Source organism: Mobula birostris, chromosome 13 (genome assembly GCF_030028105.1).
Source record: "Mobula birostris isolate sMobBir1 chromosome 13, sMobBir1.hap1, whole genome shotgun sequence".
NCBI classification, from domain to species: Eukaryota; Metazoa; Chordata; class Chondrichthyes; order Myliobatiformes; family Myliobatidae; genus Mobula; species Mobula birostris.
Window position 1 is genome coordinate 1,010,629 of NC_092382.1, and position 20,930 is coordinate 1,031,558.

At 46.0% G+C, this 20,930-nt stretch overlaps 2 protein-coding genes across 2 annotated transcripts in view; one reads left to right on the forward strand and one right to left on the reverse strand.

The window, feature by feature from the left end:
* The window catches only part of LOC140207423 (uncharacterized), an 89,731-nt gene that overhangs the window by 19,814 nt on the left and 48,987 nt on the right, over positions 1–20,930 (forward strand). The gene's annotated exons all lie outside the window — the stretch shown is intronic.
* LOC140208205 (uncharacterized) lies at positions 4,762–5,978 on the reverse strand. Its single transcript, XM_072276714.1, has one exon. The coding sequence runs from the start codon at positions 5,597–5,599 to the stop codon at positions 4,769–4,771; it is 831 nt and encodes a 276-aa protein (XP_072132815.1). The 5' UTR covers positions 5,600–5,978; the 3' UTR covers positions 4,762–4,768.

Below are 20,930 nucleotides of genomic sequence, written 5' to 3' on the forward strand. Positions count from 1 at the left end.
GGCACTATGTACCCTACGCCGTCCCCACGCTGTACCCTACGCCACAGGGTAACGTGAACCTCCTCAAAAAAGTAACTCACGCGTCGCGGCGATGCAGACCGCAACAACTGTGATTGGTTCGCTTGGTAGCATTGCATTTCCGGTTGCTTTTCTCCGCCATGTCTGTACACTGATGCAAAATAAATGGTTGGAGACAATGAACCAAATCGTCAAATCTACCTGCCGACATCCGAAAATATTTGAAATGCATTTACTCGTCCATGTCTCTCACGAAGAAGCTCAACAGTGTCAGAGAAACCCCACTGCCAACTTGCGTTTTGGTGGTGAAGTGCAGAGCGATGCAGACACAACTACGCATGCTCGCTACGGCGTAGGGCTACGCAAAAATTAAATCAGGCCTATGGTGTAGGATACAGCGTATCCCGAATGCACAAGTATAAATCAGCCTTTACGGTGAACAAAATCAAATGTATTCCTTCATCCCATTTTTTTTTCATTTTCAACACAGTATGTCTTAATCATTGTTTTGAGGGTAGAATGAAATCTTTCTAAAGCCCCTTGTGATTCTGGATGGTACGCAGACGATGTAATTTGTTTAGCTCCCAGTTCATAAACTACCTGCTGGAATAATCCAGATGTAAAATTACTTCCTTGATCAGACTAGATTTCTTAAGGCAAACCAAATAAAGTAAAAAACTTGTTAGAGCCTTCGCCAGTTTTAGCTTTAATATTTCTGAGAGGTATTGCCTCTGGGAATCTGGATGCAGTACACATAATAGTTAGCAAATACTGATGGACAGCTTTAGTCTTTGGCAATGGGCCAACACAATCCACTATAAATTTGGAACAGGGTTCTCCGAATGCAGGTATAGGCCAGAGTGGGGTCACTGGGGTGACCTCATTAGGTTTACCCACAACTTGACAAGTGTGACAGGATCTGCAAAAGGTCACAACATCTTTCCTCAAATTAGGCCAGAAAAATTCTCTCATAATCCTGTTTACAGTTTTATTCTCTCCAAAATGGCCACCTAAGGGCATACTGTGGGCCAAAGTTAAAATTTCAGTCCAATAAAATTCAGGAACTACAACTTGGTGAATAATTGTCCATTCCTCACTCGCAGGTATAGCAGGTGGCCTCCACTTCCTCATTAACACTCCATCCTTGAGATAATACTCTACTGACATTTTCTTAATCTCATCATCTGAGAGAGATGTTTCTTATGAAGCTTCAATCTCAGGGTCTCGGTTCTGTTCTGCTATAAACTCCTTCCTAGACAGGGATAAATCTTTCTCATCAGACTTACTACCTGAATCCTGTTGGAACAATGAAGGCAAAAAAGTCCCTGACAAGTCATCATAACCTGAATCCCAACTTTGGCTATCTTGGGTATCAGAATCGTGCTGCACAGAACCGTCTGCATCGGGAGAATTTTTAGCTGTACTTCGAGTTACTGCACAGGAAGGATAAATGTTAAAATCCATCTGTGGGTCGTCAGTGGTTGGTTTAGTTGTCAACTGCACTGCAGGAACAACTTTACCATCTGCCAGGTCATTCCCTAACAGCAAAGTAACATCTTCCACAGGTAAACTGGAGCATAATCCGATCCTAACAGGTCCTGAAACAAACCCTGACTGTAAAGTTACCTTGTGCAATGGCACAGAAACAATGCTGCCCCCAATGCCTTTAATAAGATTTACCTCACCAGTGTCAGTCTCATCACCGAACTAATATAAGTGACTGAGAAGTCCCAGTATCTCGAAGAATTTTCACTGGTAGCGGTGTTGACCCTTCCATTACTAATACAAACCCATCTGACATAAAATGATCGAATCCCTTCTTAACTCAGTCAGACCTCTCAGTCCTTAACTGAGCCTCAGCAGAATGTTCAGAACCCTGTGGGTTTATAGGTGCTTCAACATACTGATCACAGGCATGTGGGACTGCCTCCTTTTCCTTTTTCTTCTTCAGGACAGAACAATTAGCCACCATATGACCAGCTTTCTTACAATAGTAACAAGGAAGACCAGAATATTTCTCCTTCAACTGCTTCCCTTCATCCTTAGTCTCGTCACTAGTCCCAGCTTTAATTTCTGGTTTACCCTGGTTATCCCTGCTACTCTTTTGGAAGCTCTTATTCGGGGTAAACTTAATGTTATGAGTTAAAGCAAACTTATCTGCTAATCTAGCAGACTCCTGCAAAGTGGCAGCATCCTTTTCATTTAATTACATCTTTATGTCATCAGGGACACACATTTTGAATTCGTCAATTAAAACCAACTCTTTCAAGCTGTTAAAATCATCATTTACATTTTTATATGTGCACCAGCGGTCAAAATACACAAACTTCTCATAAGCAAATTCCATATTAGTCCGGTTCACAGATTTCCTCAAATTTCTAAACTTTTGCCTGTATGCTTCTGGGACCAACTCGTAAGCTTTGAGCACAGCCTATTTCCCATGTCATAATCAGCTGCTTCATCAACTGTCAAAGCAGAATAGGCTTGCTGAGCCTTCCCCTTAATTACTCTTTGTAAGAGAATAGGCCAACCCTCTTTTGGCCATTTTCAACCCTGAGCAACCTTCTCAAAATACTGAAAGTATTTATCAACCTCTGCCTCGTCAAATGGAGGTACCAATTTAACTTCCCGACTGGCCTCAAACTTATCGCCAGAGTCTAACGCTAGACCCCTTTGCTGCAATCTCTCTATCTTTTCCAGCTCGAACAGCCTCTGTCTTTCTGCTTCCTTCCTGTTTTTCTGCCTCTTCTCTCTGTTTTCCTGCCTTTGCAGCCTCAACCTGCCTCTGCCTTTCCACAGCCTCCATCTTTAATTTTTCTAACTTGTACGGGAGCCCAAGCTCACTAGGTTTACTTTCAGGAAACACCTCCAACTCCTCCACTTTAAACACACCCTCATATACATAATGTTCAGCTATTATCCTCTGCATCTGTGACCTCCTCATTGTCGATTTCACCTTAGCAAGTTTTAACCTTTTAGCAATACTCAACAATTCAATCCTTCTGGTGTCCTTTAATGCCTCAGAGGTTGGTGCTTCCAGAAATCTATCAACATCCATTGCTGCTGATTTTCCACACACAAATAAATCAAAAGGGATTTCTCCAATGAAATCGATAATTAATCTATACGCCTCCAAATCTTTTCCTATATCGGATGCAGGCCCCAATTTTGTCCCTGTAACGCTTTAGAAATGAGTCCTAAACAAAAGTGAACAGTGTTATGTGTATATATGTGGGTAAATATAACTCAAGGCTTGGAGTGTTCAGATGGTAAACTATGAAAGTTCAGTTCAACCACAGAATAGTTGAGGAGAGAGAGATATTTGCAATCCAGGGTAAATGTCGAGAGAAGGCAATAACGTTGAATTCCACAGCATCCATGGTGGTAAAACGAGAGAACAGTCGCTGTAGATTTTATCTGTCGTCGTTCCAAATCCACATACAAATTATCACCAAAAGTGACTTTTCACAAGGGGTATCGTCTTCAAGTGAATTTCCACACCACACCCAGGCAAGGGTTAACACATAAGTGGTCTTCACAGGATACCCCAAATCCGATCCACTCCTATGGATCAAATGAGGTGACAACCACACATTCAACGTATGTTGAATCAATAATTGACCTACCCTTGTGGGTATAGGAAAGTTCTAAACAGTGACCCTTGGCCACTGGTTCCCTTGTTCCGATCCTTCCATTTTTCCTCCTTCATCTCCGTCTGACTCTGAGTGTCTGTGTCCTCGGTTAAAACTAAACAAGCTGTGAGTGATGTGAACAAGATGCAAGTCAGACTGATTTCCATTCTTACTCTTTCTCTCTCTCTCAAAATGACAGTCCACAGCAAACAAAATCTAGGGATTCATAACAATGGCCACTCCCCATTGTGAACTGACTGGTGTGCCAGTAGGTGGGATGACTGAGTGAATCCTTGCCTACATTCTGAGCAGGTGAACGGCTTCTCCCCAGTGTGAACTCGCTGATGTCTCTGTAGGATGGATGATCGAGTGAATCCCTTCCCACATTCTAAGCAGGTGAACGGTTTCTCCCCAGTGTGAACTCGCTGATGACTCTGTAGGTCGGATGACCGAGTGAAACCCTTCCCACAGTCTGAACAGGTGAATGGCCTCTCTCCAGTGCGAACTGATTGGTGTGCCATTAGTTTGGACGACTGAGTGAATCCTTTCCCACATTCTGAGCAGGTGAACGGCCACTCCCCACTGTGAACTGACTGGTGTGCCAGTAGTTTGAATGACTGAGTGAATCCTTTCCCACATTCTCAGCAGGTGAACGGCTTCTCCCCAGTGTAAACTCGCTGATGACTCTGTAGTTGGGACAACTGAGTGAATCCCTTCCCACATTCTCAGCAGGTGAATGGCTTCTCCCCAGTGTGAACTCGCTGATGATTCTGTAGGGTGGATGACTGAGTGAATCTCTTCCCACAAACTGAGCAGGTGAACGGCTTCTCCCCAGTGTGAACTTGCTGATGTCTCTGTAGGGTGGATGACTGAGTGAATCCCTTCCCACATTCTAAGCAGGTGAACGGCTTCTCCCCAGTGTGAACTCGCTGATGACTCTGTAGGTGGGATGACTGAGTGAATCCCTTCCCACATTCTAAGCAGGTGAACGGCTTCTCCCCAGTGTGAACTTGCTGATGTCTCTGTAGGTAGGATGACCTAGTGAATCCCTTCCCACAGTCTGAGCAGGTGAACAGTTTCTCCCCAGTGTGAACTCGCTGATGACTCTGTAGGTCGGATCACCAAGTGAAACCCTTCCCACAGTCTGAGCAGGTGAGTGGTCTCTCTCCAGTGTGAACTGATTGGTGTGCCATTAGTTTGGACGACTGAGTGAATCCTTTCCCACATTCTGAGCAGGTGAATGGCCACTCCCCACTGTGAACTGACTGGTGTGCCAGTAGTTTGAATGACTGAGTGAATCCTTTCCCACATTCTGAGCAGGTGAACGGCTTCTCCCCAGTGTAAACTCGCTGATGACTCTGTAGTTGGGACAACTGAGTGAATCCCTTCCCACAGACTGAGCAGGTGAACGGCTTCTCTCCAGTGTGAACTCGCTGATGTGTCTGTAGGTTGGATGAGTGAGTGAATCTCTTCCCACAGACTGAGCAGGTGAACGGCTTCTCCCCAGTGTGAACTAGCTGATGACTCTGTAGGTGGGATAACTGAGGGAATCTCTTCCCACATTCTGAGCAGGTGAACGGCTTCTCCCCAGTGTGAACTCGCTGATGACTCTGTAGGTTGGATGATTGAGTGAATCCCTTCCCACAGACTGAGCAGGTGAACGGCTTCTCCCCAGTGTGAACTTGCTGATGTCTCTGTAGGGTGGATGACTGAGGGAATCCCTTCATACAGACTGAGCAAGTGAACGGCTTCTCCCCAGTGTGAACACGCTGATGTCTCTGTAGGTGGGATGACTGAGTGAATCCTTTCCCACATTCTAAGCAGGTGAATGGTTTCTCCCCAGTGTGAACTCGCTGGTGTCTCTGTAGGGTGTAAGAGTGAGTGAATCTCTTCTCACAGACTGAGCAGGTGAACGGTTTCTCCCCAGTGTGAACTCGCTGGTGAGCCATTAGGTCAGATAACTAAGTGAATCCTTTCCCAGAAATTCAGCAGATGACCAGCCTCTGCCCAGTGTGAACTGATTGGTGAGTCCAAGGGTGGGAAGACTGACTGAATTCCTTCTCACACACAGAACAGATGAATGGCCTTGTCCGGTGTGAACTTGCTGATGTACCTTGAATTGAGATAACCGACTGAATCCATTCCCACTGTGTAAAATGACGGGAATGCCAGTCCGTCAGATGATCGAGTGAATCCCTCCCCACAGTCTGAGCTGGAAGGATGGCCGATTGAATCCCTTGCTCCACTTCTTAAATATCCAGACAGAGACAGCAAAACTGGCGTGTTGTGTTTGAGATTCCTGGAGACAAATTCCTTCTCGTTTTTAACCTGTAAGAAGATTTACAAAATCCATCAGTCGGTGTAGGACAACATTTCAGAAGAGATTACTTGAGTTGCCATGGTTTGATCTGGTATCACACAGTTACAGTGAGGTTCAACCCAAGTTGGAGAGAGAAATCATCTTCTGACTGGGCACAGTGCTGGTATCTGGAATGACCATCAATTCCCTGATGCTCTTCCTGTCTCTATCAGAATGGGGCATTTCTGCCGGCTCCAATCTGTGACTTGGCTCAGTTTGACTCTCTCCATTGGTATTATTCCCTGTTCCTGCTGAGCAGCATGGGTGCCTGGCCCCACAGTAACTGAAACAGTCTCACGCAAATAGTCTTTCTTGACATGCATCTGGGATTTTCTTTTATGTATTATTAACTTAAAGTGCCACAGTTTTAATGTCATATAAACAATTCCTGCTGAGATGAATGGTTGGTCTGCACAGCTGTTAAAAGGACTTGGAGTGAATTTTTGTATTATTTCAGGTTCTTGTCACAGTCACAGAAAATTACAACACAGAAACAGGCCCTTTGGACCATCTGGTTTGTGCTGAACTATTTAAACTACCCACCTCCATACCCCTACCATCCAGGTACCTATACAAACCTCTTAAATGTTGAAATTGAGCTCGCATGCACCACTTGTGCTGGCTGCTCATTCCACACCCGGATGACCGTCTGTGTGAAGAAGTTTCCCCTCATGTGCGCCTAACATCTCACCTTTCACCCTTAACCCATGGCCTCTGGTTGTAGTACCGCCCAATCTCAGTGGTAAAAGCCAGCTTGCATTTACCTTATCTATATCCCTCATAATTGTCATATACTCCATCAAATCTCCACTCAATCTTCTACGTTCCAAGGAATAAAGTCCTGACCTGTTCCACCTTTCCCTTTCACCCAAGTCCTCCAGACCTGGCAACATCCTTGTGAATTTTCTCTGAACTCTTTCAACATCTCTTACATCTTTCCTGCACGTTGGTGACCAAAACTGCACACAATACTCCAAATTAGGCCTCACCATTGTCTTGTACAATGTCAACAAAACATCCGTCTCCTGTACTCAGTACTTTGGTTGATGAAGGCCAATTTGCCTCAGTCTTTCTTTCTGTCCCTATTTAACTGTGACACCACTTTCAGTGAATTATGGACATGTATTCCCAGATCCCTTTCTTCTACAGCACTCCTCAGTGCCCGACCACTCACTGTGTAAGACCCAGGTCCGACCAAAATGCAACACCTCACACTTGTCTCCATTAAATTCCATTTTGCATTTCTTAACCCATTATTCTAGCTGATCCAGATTGCACTGCAAGCCATGACAGTCTTCCTCGCTGTCCACTACACCCCAATCTTGGTGTCATCCACAAATTTGCTGATCCAGCTAACCATGTTAACATTCAGATTACTGATACAGACGACAAACAACAACAGATCCAGCTCTGATCCCTGTGGCACACCACTAGTCACAGGCCTCCGGTCAGAGAGGCAACCATCTACTGCCACACACTGGCTTCTCCCAAAGACAGTGACTCATCCAATTTACTATCTCATCTTGAATGCTGAGTGACTAAACCTTCTTGACCAGCCTCCCATATGAGACTTTGTCAAGTGCTTTTGCTAAGGTCCATGTAGACAACATCCACTGCCTTGCCTTCATCCAATTTCCTGATAACTTCCTCAAGAGACTCTATAAGATTGGTTAGACATGACCTACCGTGCACAAAGCCATGCTGCCTATCCTTAATCAGTCCACATCAATCCAAATACTTCTATATCTGGCTCCTGCACACACATTCCAATAACTTTCCCACTACTGATGGGCTCACCAACGTATAATTTCTAGTTTATTTTTAGAGCCTTTCTTGAACAGTGGAACAACATTGGCTGTTCTCCAATCCTCCAGTACCTCACCTGTCACAAACGATTATTTAAATATCTGTGCTTGGGCCCCGACAATTTCTGCACCTGTCTGCCGCAGAGTCCCAGGGAACAACTTGTCAGGCCCTGGGGATTTATCCACGCTAATTTGCATTAAGACAGCCAACACCTCCATCTCTGTAATCTGTACAGGATCCATGAAGTTGATGGTGCTTTGCCTCACTTCTATAGACTCTGTGTCCATCTCCTGAGTAAATACAGATGCAGAAAAAAATCTCCCACATCTATTTAGTCTCCTCATATGGATTACCATTCTGATCTTCCAGAGGATTAATTTATTCCTTTGCAATCTTTCTGCTCTAAACATATCTGCAGAATCCCCGAGGATTCTCCTTCACCTTGTCTGCTGGGGCAACCTCATGCCTTCTTTTATTTCTTTCATAAGTGTTCACTTGAATTTCCTGTACTTCATAAGTATCCCATTTGTTCCAGTCTGCCTGTACCTGGTATGCACCTCCTTTTTATTGATCTGGGAGATGAAGCACAAAGGGCTGATAGAGCTGCATGGTGGGAGGTGGGGGTAAGGGGGGTTAAACTAAAGTTGCAGGGGGAATGGGAGCCTGAATAACAGAACAGATAGTGGAGGGGTTGTGGAGACAGTTGTTGTTCAGACCTTAGACAAAGCCAGGAATGAAAGAGTTGAGCATGGTGCAGTGAATATGCTGAGCCCTGTATATTTCAATACAAGGAGCAGCGTAGGAAAGGCGGATGTGTTCAGGGCATGGATCAACACCTGGAATTTAGATACTAGGATCTGGCAACTGTGGACTGGGACAGGCTGCTTTACGGAAAAGGTGTGCTTATTAAATGGGAGGCCTTCAAAGCAAAATTTTGAAAGTACAAGGCGGGTATGTGCCTGTCAGAATAAAAGGTAAAGATAGAAACTGTAGAGAATCTTGGTTTTCAAGAGATATTGAGACCCTGGTGAAGCACAAAATGGAGTTGCAGAACAGGGATAGGCAGGTAGGTTCTTAGGGAGTATAAGAAATGCAAGAGAACACGTAAGAAATAAATCAGGATGGCTAAAAGAAAGCATGAGATTCCCCTCACAGAAAAGATGAAGGATCATCCTCAGGGATTCTGGAAATAGCTTAAGAGCAAAAGGATTGCAAGGCATAAAGTTGGTCCTCTGGAAGACCAGAATTGCAATCCACGTGTGGAAGCAAAGCAGATGGGGGAGATCTCAAATATATTTTTCATCCCATTTACTCAGGAGATGGACACAGGGTCTGTGGGAGTGTGGAAAAGCGGCATTAAAACCGTGGACCCTGTACGGATTAAAGAAGAGGAGATGTTTGCCATCCTGAGGCAGATTAGGCTGGAGAAATCTCCAGGGCATGATAAGGTGCTCCCTCAAACCCTATGGGAGGCAAGTGCAAAAATTGTCGGGGCCCTAGCAGAGATAATTAAATCATCCTTAGTGACAGGGGATTATCAGAGGATTGTAGGATAGCCAAAGTTATTTCGCTGTTCAACATAGAACATAGAAATCTACAGCATATTCCAGGCCATTCAGCCCACAATATTCTGCCAACCATGTAACTTACTCTGGAAACTGCCTAGATTTCCCTAGTACATAGACCTCTATTTTGCTAAGCTCCATGTACCTATCAAAGAGGCTGTTAAAAGACCATCTTGTATCTGCCTCGACCACCACTGCTGGCAGTGCATTCCACGCACCCACCACTCTCTGTGTAATAAAACTTACCCCTGACATCTCCCAGTATCTATTTCCAAGCACCTTAAAACTATGCTCCCTCATGTTAGCCATTTCAACCTTGGGGAAAAACCTCTGGCTATCCACGTGATCAATGCCCCTCATCATCTTATACACCTCAAAAAGGCTCTAATCATGAACTAGGGAATTATACATTGCTTTTAGGATTTGTTGGAAGTATACAAAATTATAAGGGTATAGATAGGGTAAGTGCAAGCAGCTTTTTCCACTGAGGTTGGGTGGGATGACAACCAGAGGTCATGGGTACGTAGGGAAGGTGAAAATTTAATGGGAACATGTGGAAAAGCTCGTGAGAGTATGGAATGAGATGTCAGCACAAGTGGTGAATATGAGCTCTTTTTCACAATTAAGAGAAGTTTGTTTGGGAGCCTGGATGATAGGGGTCTGAAGGTGAAAGTCCCAGTGCAGGTAGTTGCAGTAGAGACCTTAAATGTTTTTTCAGCATTGACTAGATGGGCCAAATAGCCTGTTTCTGTACTGAACCTCTCCATGTTTCTATGACAGAGAAGCTGGACAATCTTGTCTGGAAGGGAAAAGGTAGGAGTGACAATGGAGCAGCAATGGCTGGAGTTTCTGGGAGCAATTCGGGAGCTGAGTGATAGACACATCCCAAAGAAGTGGAAGCATTGGAAAGGCAGGAGGACACAACCATGGCTGAAATCAGAAGCCAAAGAGAGGGCAAACAAAAGAGCAAAAGCTATTGGGAAGCTTTTAGAAACCAACAGAAGACGACTAAAAAAAAAAGTCAGAAGAGCACGGGGGTGGAATTATGATATTGTAGTCATTAATGAGTCTTGGTAGCACCCAACAGTCTGAGGCATTTAGAGGAACAAAATGTCCAGGGCCTCAATATCTCTTGAAAACCAAAGTTCCCTGCACCAGTTACCTTTCAACTTTTATTTTGGCAGGCACATACAAACTAAACACCTTCAAAATTTCACTTCTGAAGGCCTCCCACTTACAAATACTCCTTTGCCAGAAAACAGCTTTCCCCAAACCACACTTGTCATATCCTTTCTGATACCATCAAAATTGACCTTTCTCCAATTTAGAATCTCAACCCATGGTCCAGACCTCTCTTTTTCTATACATACTTTGAATCTCATGGAATTATGATCACTACTTTCTGGCACCAGCCCTGGATCATTTCCTAACAGCTTATTGCACACTTCTACGTTGGGAATTCTATGAACTGATTAAGGGCACATTTGACAAACTCTACCCCATCTAGTCCTTTTACAGTATGGGAGTCCCAGTCAAAATAGGGAAAGTTAACATCACTTACTGAATCAACCTTTGTTTCTTGGCATGGTCTACCATCTCTCTACAAATTTGTTCCTCTAAATCCCTCAGACTGTTCGGTGCAACCATGTCCCAATAATGGCTACAGTATCATAATTCCCTGTCCTGAGCTCATCTGGCTTTCCTACGATGCTTCTTGCATTGTGATATACACAGCTCAGCACATTCATCGCACCATGCTCAACCATTTGATTGCTGACTCTGTCTGAGGTCTGAACAACATCCGACTGGTGTCAAGAAAACAAACTCTCCCTCATTGTCACAAAAGCAAAGGAGCTGATTGTGGACGAGAGGAGGAATGGAGACAGGCTAACCCCTATTGACATCAATGGATCTGGGGTTGAGAGGGTGAACAGCTTTAAGTTCCTCAGCATAAACATCACCAAGGATCTCACATGGTCTGTACATACCGGCTGTGTTGTGAAAAGAGCACAGCAGCACCTCTTTCACCTCAGACGGTTTTAGAAGTCTGGGATGGGGCCACAAATCCTAAGAACTTTCTACAGGGACACAACTGAGAGCATCCTGACTGGCTGCATCACTGCCTGGTATGGGAACTGTACTTCCCTTAATCACAGGAACCTGCAGAGAGTGGTGCGGACAGCCCAGCACATCTGTAGATGTGAACTTCCCACTATTCAGGACATTTACCGAGACAGGTGTGTAAAAAGGGCCCAAAGGATATTGGGGACCCAAATCACCACAACCACTAACTGTTCCTGCTGCTACCATTGAGGAAACGGTACCACAGCAAAAGGACCAACAGGCTCCGGGACATCATCTTCCACCAGCCCATCAGACTGATTAATTCATGCTGATACAATTGCATTTCTATGTTATATTGACTGACCTATGTACAAACTATTTATTATAATTTACTATAAATTACACATTGCTGATTTAGCTGGAGACATAATGTAAAGATTTCTACTCCTCATGTATATGAAGGATATATGTAATAAAAGTCAATTCAATTCAATTCACCCTCTCCACTATCTGTTCTGTCATTCTGGCTCCCATTCCCCCAACAACTTATTTTAACCACATCATCCTCTCCCCACAATAGCACTAGCAAGCCTCACCACTAGGATATTAGTTCCCTCTTGTTCTGTTCCCCTAATGAACGAATCCCCTATCATCCCTTGACTTTCCTCTGCCAGGTAAATCCCCCCAACAGTTTCTAAAGTGGTCCACCTGTTGTTGTGCGGGATGGACACAAGAGTACTCTGCGATGGCTATTTAACCTCATTCCCCTTCCTGACTCTCACCCAGTTTCCTGTGCCCTGCACTTCAGGTGTAACTCACCTCTCTTCATGTCATATCTATCACCCCCTCCAGCTCCTGGATGATCCGGAATTCATCCATTTCAAGTTCCAACTCCTTAAACTGCAGGGTTACAAGCTGCAGCTGGATGTACATCTTGTATGTCATGGCATCAGTGACACTGGAGGTCTCCCCACCTTCCCACCAATGTCCCCTCTAATTTGTAATGACCAGTGTGCACATAAATCTAGTATTGTGCTTTTTCTACCTAGTGTGCACAGTGAATTTTATATAGAGTGGTATTCATTTTAACAGCTATCAAATCATCGTCAATAAGAACTTTGATTTCCTCTGGGTTTGATCGAGTCCCACCTGCACTCTCACACAACCTATGTCGCAGGCCTGTAACGGGTAATGAAAGATTTTCTGACCAGAGCTTTTGCACATTGTCCATATTTGGTTTGCTTGCTAAATTACGCTTCAAAAAGTCAGATTTCTAAATATCACTCCACTTCTTCCCACTTGTAAATTCTCCAGCAACTTTTGCATCACCACAATACACACAGGTGACACCAGTTTCTGTATTGTACATAAATATTTCCCCTGAACCCTCCTGAGGAATTGAGGATATATTTAAAAAATCATTTTGATCCTATGTAACCTCTGGCTGCAAGAATAACTGGGACTGTTTAGGAATTTTTGAACTGAAGTAAACTCTGTCTTCTGCGGTTAGCTAAGACAGGCTCATTACTAGTTCTCTGCAGCCTGCAGAGAGATGCACTGAGAGCTGACAACATTATACCTTGCACCCTCTTTAGCTGATAATATTATACATTGTATGCTCATTTGAGTAAAGGGAGGAGGACTCGCCGATAAGGACAGGAATGAACATCTCTCTGTAATTAAATCAGGGCCTTGCAAAGGGAATACCTGATAAGGACTGGACAATATATCAATATGTAATTAAAACCTTGATTTAGTGAACTCTCTTATCTAAGTAATTAAGTTTTGCACCAACAGACTTGGTGGGTGTACCAGTTCAAATACCATCCTCCAAAAGTAATGTATGGGGCTTACTATGTATAAATATACGGCTGTAACCTAAGTCAGTCCACTTGTCAGACGGTGGCAGTGTTTACATGCCTTCCCTTTGACAACTGGGTCTCAAACTCCTGCAGGAGAATGCACAATAAACTGTGGTGACGATAAGAAGCTGGTCTCCCGAGTTTTATTCAGATTCAACTTTAACATTTGGCGTCACAAACAGGATCCCAGTATACCCAAGCAGACGGGCTGAGTTAGTGTCTGGACCACTCTGGGGACTGTGGAGACTGACTGGGCGCCTAATAGGTATTTTACCTTTTGTCGCTCTCCGTTAGTTCCTTTGGAGGTATGGTCCCTCGCCTGAGGCTGATCATATAACCTTGATGGGATCGGGAAAGAATCTGTCGGGAGAAATTTTACCAAATGGGCAGGAGGCAGTACTGGCTAAATTTTGCAAAGTGGGCAGGAGGCAGACGTGCCGTGTAAGTTTATCAATTGATCAGGGGATGCCAGCCGGGTGAATTTATCTGATTGTTAATTGAGCTGGAGGCTTTGTGCCAGGTAAATTACTTAGAGAACATGGGTCAACTGCAGTCGATTGACACGAGCAGGCCAGGAGCAGCCCTACACAATCTGTGTGAGAGTTTTCCGGACAAGGAAAAAAGATTTGCGAATGTTGAGTGCAGGGCTGAATAAGAAATTGGGGAATAAAATGTGGCCGCTGTGGAGTGCAGAACCTGGTATATAAGCTCATGTAAACAAGCAGCCAATCTGATTTGGAGAAAGAACTGTGGAAAGAAGTGGAAATTGTTGAAAAGGGGGTGGAAGGAAAAGGTAGATGTGAAGTGGAACAGTATATGATCAGCAAGCTGGAGGGATAATGCATGTGACAAAGGGATAGAGGTATGTACTGCAGAAGGAACGCCAAAGGTTGGGAGACGCTAAAAGCAGAGCGTGAATGGGTGGATGGGCACCGAAAACGAGAGCAGGAAAAACAACATAAGCAAACCAAGGGTGGCCTAGGTAGGAGAGAAGGGCAGGAACGTCAGTCTGAAGTTCGAACTGTTTGGGAAACAAGGGATCCGGAACCCATGTCTGGCATACTGACCCTGTGTCAGGACAGTGACCGTGATGAGGAGTGGGCACCCCCCACCTTACCAAGGGCCAAGTGCACCCAGTGCTCCTGAACCCCAATCCTCCCAGTACTCAGATACGGTGGCCGCTCGGGTCAAACAGCGGCGGCAGGGAAGGGGAGGCTCTCTATGCCCTGAGATCCAGAATGGGAATACCAAGGATTATTCCGAGACAGGGAGGGAAGAATCCAATAAATCCCCAGAGTTAATGGCTCCATGAAGACAATTGCCGACCCAAATGCTGCCTAATCCACGAGCAGGAGGAGGGACAGCCCTCAGTGATTCCTGTGTATGCACCCTGGAAGCCTCAGGAAATGATAATGATCATGATTCAGCCCCAGATAGAAAAGAAAAACCTGCACAGTTTGCTCAGTATGTCCGCAGTACTATACAAATGTATAATGTGAGCCGGGAAGATTCATTCGGTCTCTGCTGCATGATTCTCTCAGCTGATGAGGGGCAGAAATGGAAAGCAGAATTGAGATACCAAACCTAACAGGAGTTACAGGTGGAAAACCACAATCAGAATGAACAGACAGACCAGATTATTCAAGCCTTGGAAAGGGCTCTCCAGCAACCTGTAAACATCACTAAAGTACCTGAATGCAAACCTAAGCCTGGGGAATGGGGACCAGACTATTGGGAGCGATTTCTGGCCTGCTGCAGCACTTTCGCAGGAGACCAAGCCTTCAATGATGGAAATCCGTCCCCCCAGTTTAATGCCTTTCTGCTCCAATGCTTACCAACTAAGTTAGCCAACGTGATTAAAACAAATAATATGGATCGGCCTGACAATGATCAAAATCAAATGCGACGAGCTTTGACATATTATTGGGACCCGGCTTCCGAATTCCGATCAACCCCGAAAGGAACTAATATTAGACCTGAATATGTTCAGCGGGTAGAAGGATGCGAGCGGGCTTTATCTGGGGATCAGAAATGGGAACACAAACCTACCAAGGGACAGATAGGGACAAAAACTGTTTGGAAATTGACAAGCAAGGACGCTTCCTGCTGTGAGTACCACCCCTCAGGAAAACCCAATGAAATATTGCAAGTTGCTGCAATTCCAATTCCATTTACGGGGGCCACCACAACCACTCTCGATCAGGAAATAGTACTGGAAAAGGGATTCCAGCCATCAGACGCTACAATCACTGTGTCTGGGTTCGAAGGCACGGAACATACGTATTCATGTACCCAGCCACTGCAGGTGGAATTCCAGTGTGAGGTTTCATTTACAGTCACCACCAGTCTGGGGTGTAATCCAGCAGGGAGAGACTTGCTCAGTCCGCTGGAAGTCGAGATTCTATGCACGGACAAGGGTGTCTCCCTGGGACTAGCGAACAACCAACAGCTTCCCCAGTTTCCGACCTCCCAGTGGTGGGCACTTTATCTGGACTCCACTGCATTTGAACCCCTTCTGCCAGCGGCCAACCCTCATGTGACCCTGGGCTATGACCCTAAGGGGTGCTCAACTGAGGAAAGCTAATATTATGCACCCCTCGAGGGACAGAAGTTCCCAGGCATGGTGATTGGAGATGTTAAAGGAAGAGAGGACTGTGCATTACTGGCCGAAGTTCCGGATTTCCTTTGGCGAAAGACAGGACTGGTGGTTCCCCATACCACCGTTAGGGTTTTCCCTGGGTTCAAGCCAAAGAGCCTCGGGTTCCTTGCCTACACCCTGACGAAACAAGCCTCCAGCACCGAGGGTGAATAACAAGGCTTGGCCACCGGCCAACTCCGATACTGGAAGGAGTTGAAGGTGAAGGTAAGACATTCTTTTAATATTGACTGAACCCAAGACGTTGTACCCCATCTCTGGGCAATTTCAGGCCATGAAGTCGGCCGCACCAACTGCCCCCTGTCCAGATCACCGTGAAAGAAGGACAGACTCTCCCATCCATTCCGCAATACCCCCTCAAGCCCGAGGCAACGTTCTATGAGGATGGAAGCTCTTTTGTGGATCCAGCAGGGAAACGATGTGATAGTGACGGACAGTGAAGTAATGGAAGCAGCTGTCTCCGCCCAGAAGGTTGAGCTGTTTGCTATAACTCGTGCCTGTATCCTAGCAACAGACTAAAGGGCAGACATTTACACAGATTCCCGTTATGCACTGACTATGGGGCTTTGGGGATTCCTGACCTCCTTTGGCCACCCCATTAGTAATGCTTCCTTTGCAGACAAGTTACTCACCGCTCCACAGTTACCTCGAGCTTTGGTTATTATTAAATATGCAACCCACACTGGGGAATCTGATGACATATTGAAGGGTAATACTAGGGCTGATGCAGCGGCCGAACAGACAGCCCTGAACCCCACACTTTTAGTAGCCTCGGGAACCCAGCAAGCTCCAATTAGACACAATCTAAGGATGGGCATGCCAAACATGGGGGAAATATGTAAGTTCCATGGGGACGCCCCTGAAGGAAAACGCAAACTGTGGTCCCAAATGGGTTGCCACCTTGAACCTCAGACCAATTTATGGGTGACCCCTGCAGGACAGGTCTGTGTTCCCTCTGTGTTCTCACCTATTCTGATAGATTATGTACATAATTGTACACACCTGGGCAAGGAGGGAATGCTTAATACATTATTACCATCTTGGCGGCACCCTGATCTCCAGAAACTAGCTGAAGAGTGAGCCACAGCACGCTCAATTTGTCAAAAGAAATGAATGCTGGAAAGGGGATGCCATGTGGTTCCAGAACTACCTCCTCGCCTCGTGGACCTTTGTCTTGTTTACAACTTGATTTTACAGAATTACCTAGAGTACACTGTTGTCAGTGTTGCTCAGTGATAGTAGATGTATTTAGCAGATGGACTGAAGCTGTTCCTACAACTAATAATACCGCTATAAGCGTTGTGAAAATATTCCTGAAAGAATTAATTCCACGCTATGGACGTTTAGGAATGATAAGCTCGGACAATTGGCCACATTTTGTTGCCAAAATAAATGAGGAAATCTGTAAAGAAATTGCTATAAAACCACAGTTCCACTGCATCCATCATCCGAAAGCAGTCCGCATAGTGGAACGAGCCAATGGTACCTTGAAAGATAAGTTGGCCAAACTGACACAAGAAACTGGACTGACCTGGTTGGAGGTTTTCCCCTTGGCCCTATTCCATATGAGAATCACGCCATCAAGTAAGACGGGGTTGTCACCTGCAGAAATTATCTACGGGAAGCCGATGAGAACCCCATGGGGACCCCGACCTCATTTGCCGCTCCTCCCTGAGAACGTACCTGCAACATTGGATATATAGACCTTGGGGGAGGAGGTGGGAAAATACTTGTGCAAATTAACTAAAACTCTCCAAAGCTTGCGTTCCCAGGTACGACAGGCCTACCGAGAGGACGAAACCCAGCCTAAGGGTGACGACCCCACCATCGAGCCTGGAGATTTTGTCCTGCTGAAGAACTGGGATGGGAAGCTGTTGGGACCGAGGTGGAAAGGACTGTACCGAGTGCCACTGACAACACCTACTGCAGTGAAGGGGGAAGGGCCGCTCCGGAGGGTACGTCGAATGGACTGTAAACACGTTACTGGCCGGACTGATAAGGACTGAAAACCGTACTGGCTAATGCTGACTTTAATGACCCGAAGGGGACCTGCCCCTGTCTCGGGAGCCCCCAGGTTCACACTTTCCTGTCCCTCTGCCACACCTACGCTAAGCAAGTGGAGCGGGGAGCACGTTGGGTATGTGCCGAAATTCCCCAGCACGGTAAGACTACGAACCCCATGTCAGTGGTGCCCCTGAATACCAGTGAAGTAAATTCAGTCATGGTGTTTTCTGATAGCCGTAATGGTGGCATTATCAATTGCACCATATCCAGGTCTGGAAGGCCAGACACCGTGTTGTGTTGGTGAAGGTGTTGCTTTGAGGGACGGAGTCGTCGGTCCCCTCCAGGCTATGGCTGGGGATACGAGTTACCTCTCCAGCAGTGGTCAGTACCACTTGTTGGTGTGACCACAGTGAGAGTGCACCCTACCAAGTGGGAGGTAGTGACTGTACCAAGAACCAAACTTATCATACCCCTGGACCAGTAAATGGGACTTACTGGGTTTGTGGAAAAACATAGAAACATAGAAAATAGGTGCAGGAGTAGGCCATTCGGCCCTTCGAGCCTGCACCACCATTTATTATGATCATGGCTGATCGTCCAACTCAGAGCCCTGTACCTACCTTCCCTCCATACCCCCGATCCCTTTAGCCACAAGGGCCATATCTAACTCCCTCTTAAATATAGCCAATGTACTGGCCTCAACTGTTTCCTGTGGCAGAGAATTCCACAGATTCACCACTCTCTGTGTGAAGAAGTTTTTCCTCATCTCGGTCCTAAAAGGCTTCTCCTTTATCGTTAAACTGTGACCCCTCATTCTGGACTTCCCCAACATCGGGAACAATCTTCCTGCATCTAGCCTGTCCAATCCCTTTAGGATTTTATACGTTTCAATCAGATCCCCCCTCAATCTTCTAAATTCCAACGAGTATAAGCCTAGCCGATCCAGTCTTTCCTCATATGAAAGTCCTGCCATCCCAGGAATCAATCAGGAAAACAGGGCCTATCCCTGGCTGTCGGGAGAACGAACAGGGCAGCGGCACGGAGCCACACCCGACCGGACAGGTCCTCCAGGGCGGGACGAGGGTTGGAGTGGTCGCTGCTGTTTGGCCGACCGTGTCTCACCCTGGAGAATCCTGGATCACCCCCAATGGAATAGGCAACGAAGGCGTATAACGGATTGGGGATGGTTGCCTTCCCCTCCTGTGGGGGAGCCAGAAATTCCAGGGAAATAATTAATTCAGCAGCCGCTCTGGAAGAATTGGCCAATAATACAGCTGGAGCGCTGACTGACACTCAGCACAGGTAACAGAGATATCCACGAGGGTGATTACAATTCACCAAACGGTGCTACAGAACCGGATGGCCTGAGACCTTACACTGGCAGAGAAAGGAGGGACCTGGGCTTTGTCACAGAGCCCAGAGTCTGGGAACAGCTAGATGGGAGGAAGCAGATGGTGATGATGGGAGGCTGGTTATTGGAGTCCAGGCCCACGCCTCGTGGAGTTCCCCAGGGTTACACCCATTGCTACATGTCATCTAAATCAATAATCTGGTTGAGAATGCACAGGGTATGGGGAGTGAGTTTGCAACAAGTAATTTCAAACAATTATTTCTTTTTGCCAGATAGTAATATAAACACCCCTCTTTCTCTCTCTACACTCAGAACAGACCAAAAGCTACTTCAGAAGATGCAAGTTCTTCAAGTGAACAAACACTGAGGGAACGTGAGTGACTTTAAAGAGCTGGGATACTGACAGTACATTACCAGACCTGGAGTGATTGCAACTGGGTCTGACAGAGGCATAACTGGTATTTCTGGGCACATTCAGTCTCACCACAACTATTCCCTACCTTACCTTGTATAGATATGTAATGTCTAAAGGACCAGTATTTGAGTAAATGAGACTCACCAAACTTGCTCCTGACTGAATCAATGGAAACCCTGAGTCAGAAGGGTTCTCTCCAGTTGGTGCTCTCAGTCCTTGGAAATAATAGTCATGGAAATAATAAATAGTAATAGAAACATAGTAATAAATAGTTAAATAGTAATATGTAAATTATGAAATAAGTCCAGGACCAGCCTATCGGCTCAGGGTGTCTGACCCTCCAAGGGAGGAGTTGTAAAGTTCTGTGGAGCTCTGGAATTCATATATGTCTTGCATCTTGGTTTAGTGCTTGACATTATAAAAAGCCCTATTCATATATATACGATGTCACACCCAATTTGTGTAGCTGCTCATTACATGAATGGGACAAGGAAGTTGCCCAGTACATGAAATGAGCAGGTACACACACTGGGTGTGACATACCAGGGGTGATTGATAGGTTCGTGGTCTAAGGTGGAAGGAGTCAATTTTAGAAAACCTGTCAATTTTCAATTATCTGACACAGAAATACCACAAAAGTTATTAACTTCAAACTTCCTGCATGATCACTCACAGAGCGGAACTACACGTACATGTAACGACAGCTGTAAACTTCAGGCCTTCTAACTTAGGCCAGAAACTTATCAACCACCGCTCGTTCAGCTCCAGCACCTAAAAGATTGTCCCTGCACCCCTGCTCCAGCCGTCAGACAGAGCCCGGGCCCGGGACTTTCCCGATCCACCGGCCCCGATTCACACAAACCCGAGATTTGTTTCCACTCACCGCCGCCCGAACAGGAGAACCGCCAACGGCAGCGGCATTCGGCACCGCGCATGCGTTTAGCAGGCGGTTCGCTGCAGCGCCACCAGTGCCCGGAGGTCCATGCAGCGCCACCAGTGGCCGGAGGTCCATGCAGCGCCACCAGTGGCCGGAGGTCCATGCAGCGCCACCAGTGGCCGGAGGTCGATGCAGCGCCACCAGTGGCCGAAGGTCCATGCAGCGCCACCAGTGGCCGGAGGCTGGAGCGACAACGGAGAATCCAAAGCAACACAAACAAAATGTTGGCGGAACTCAGCAGGCCGGGCACCATCTATCGAA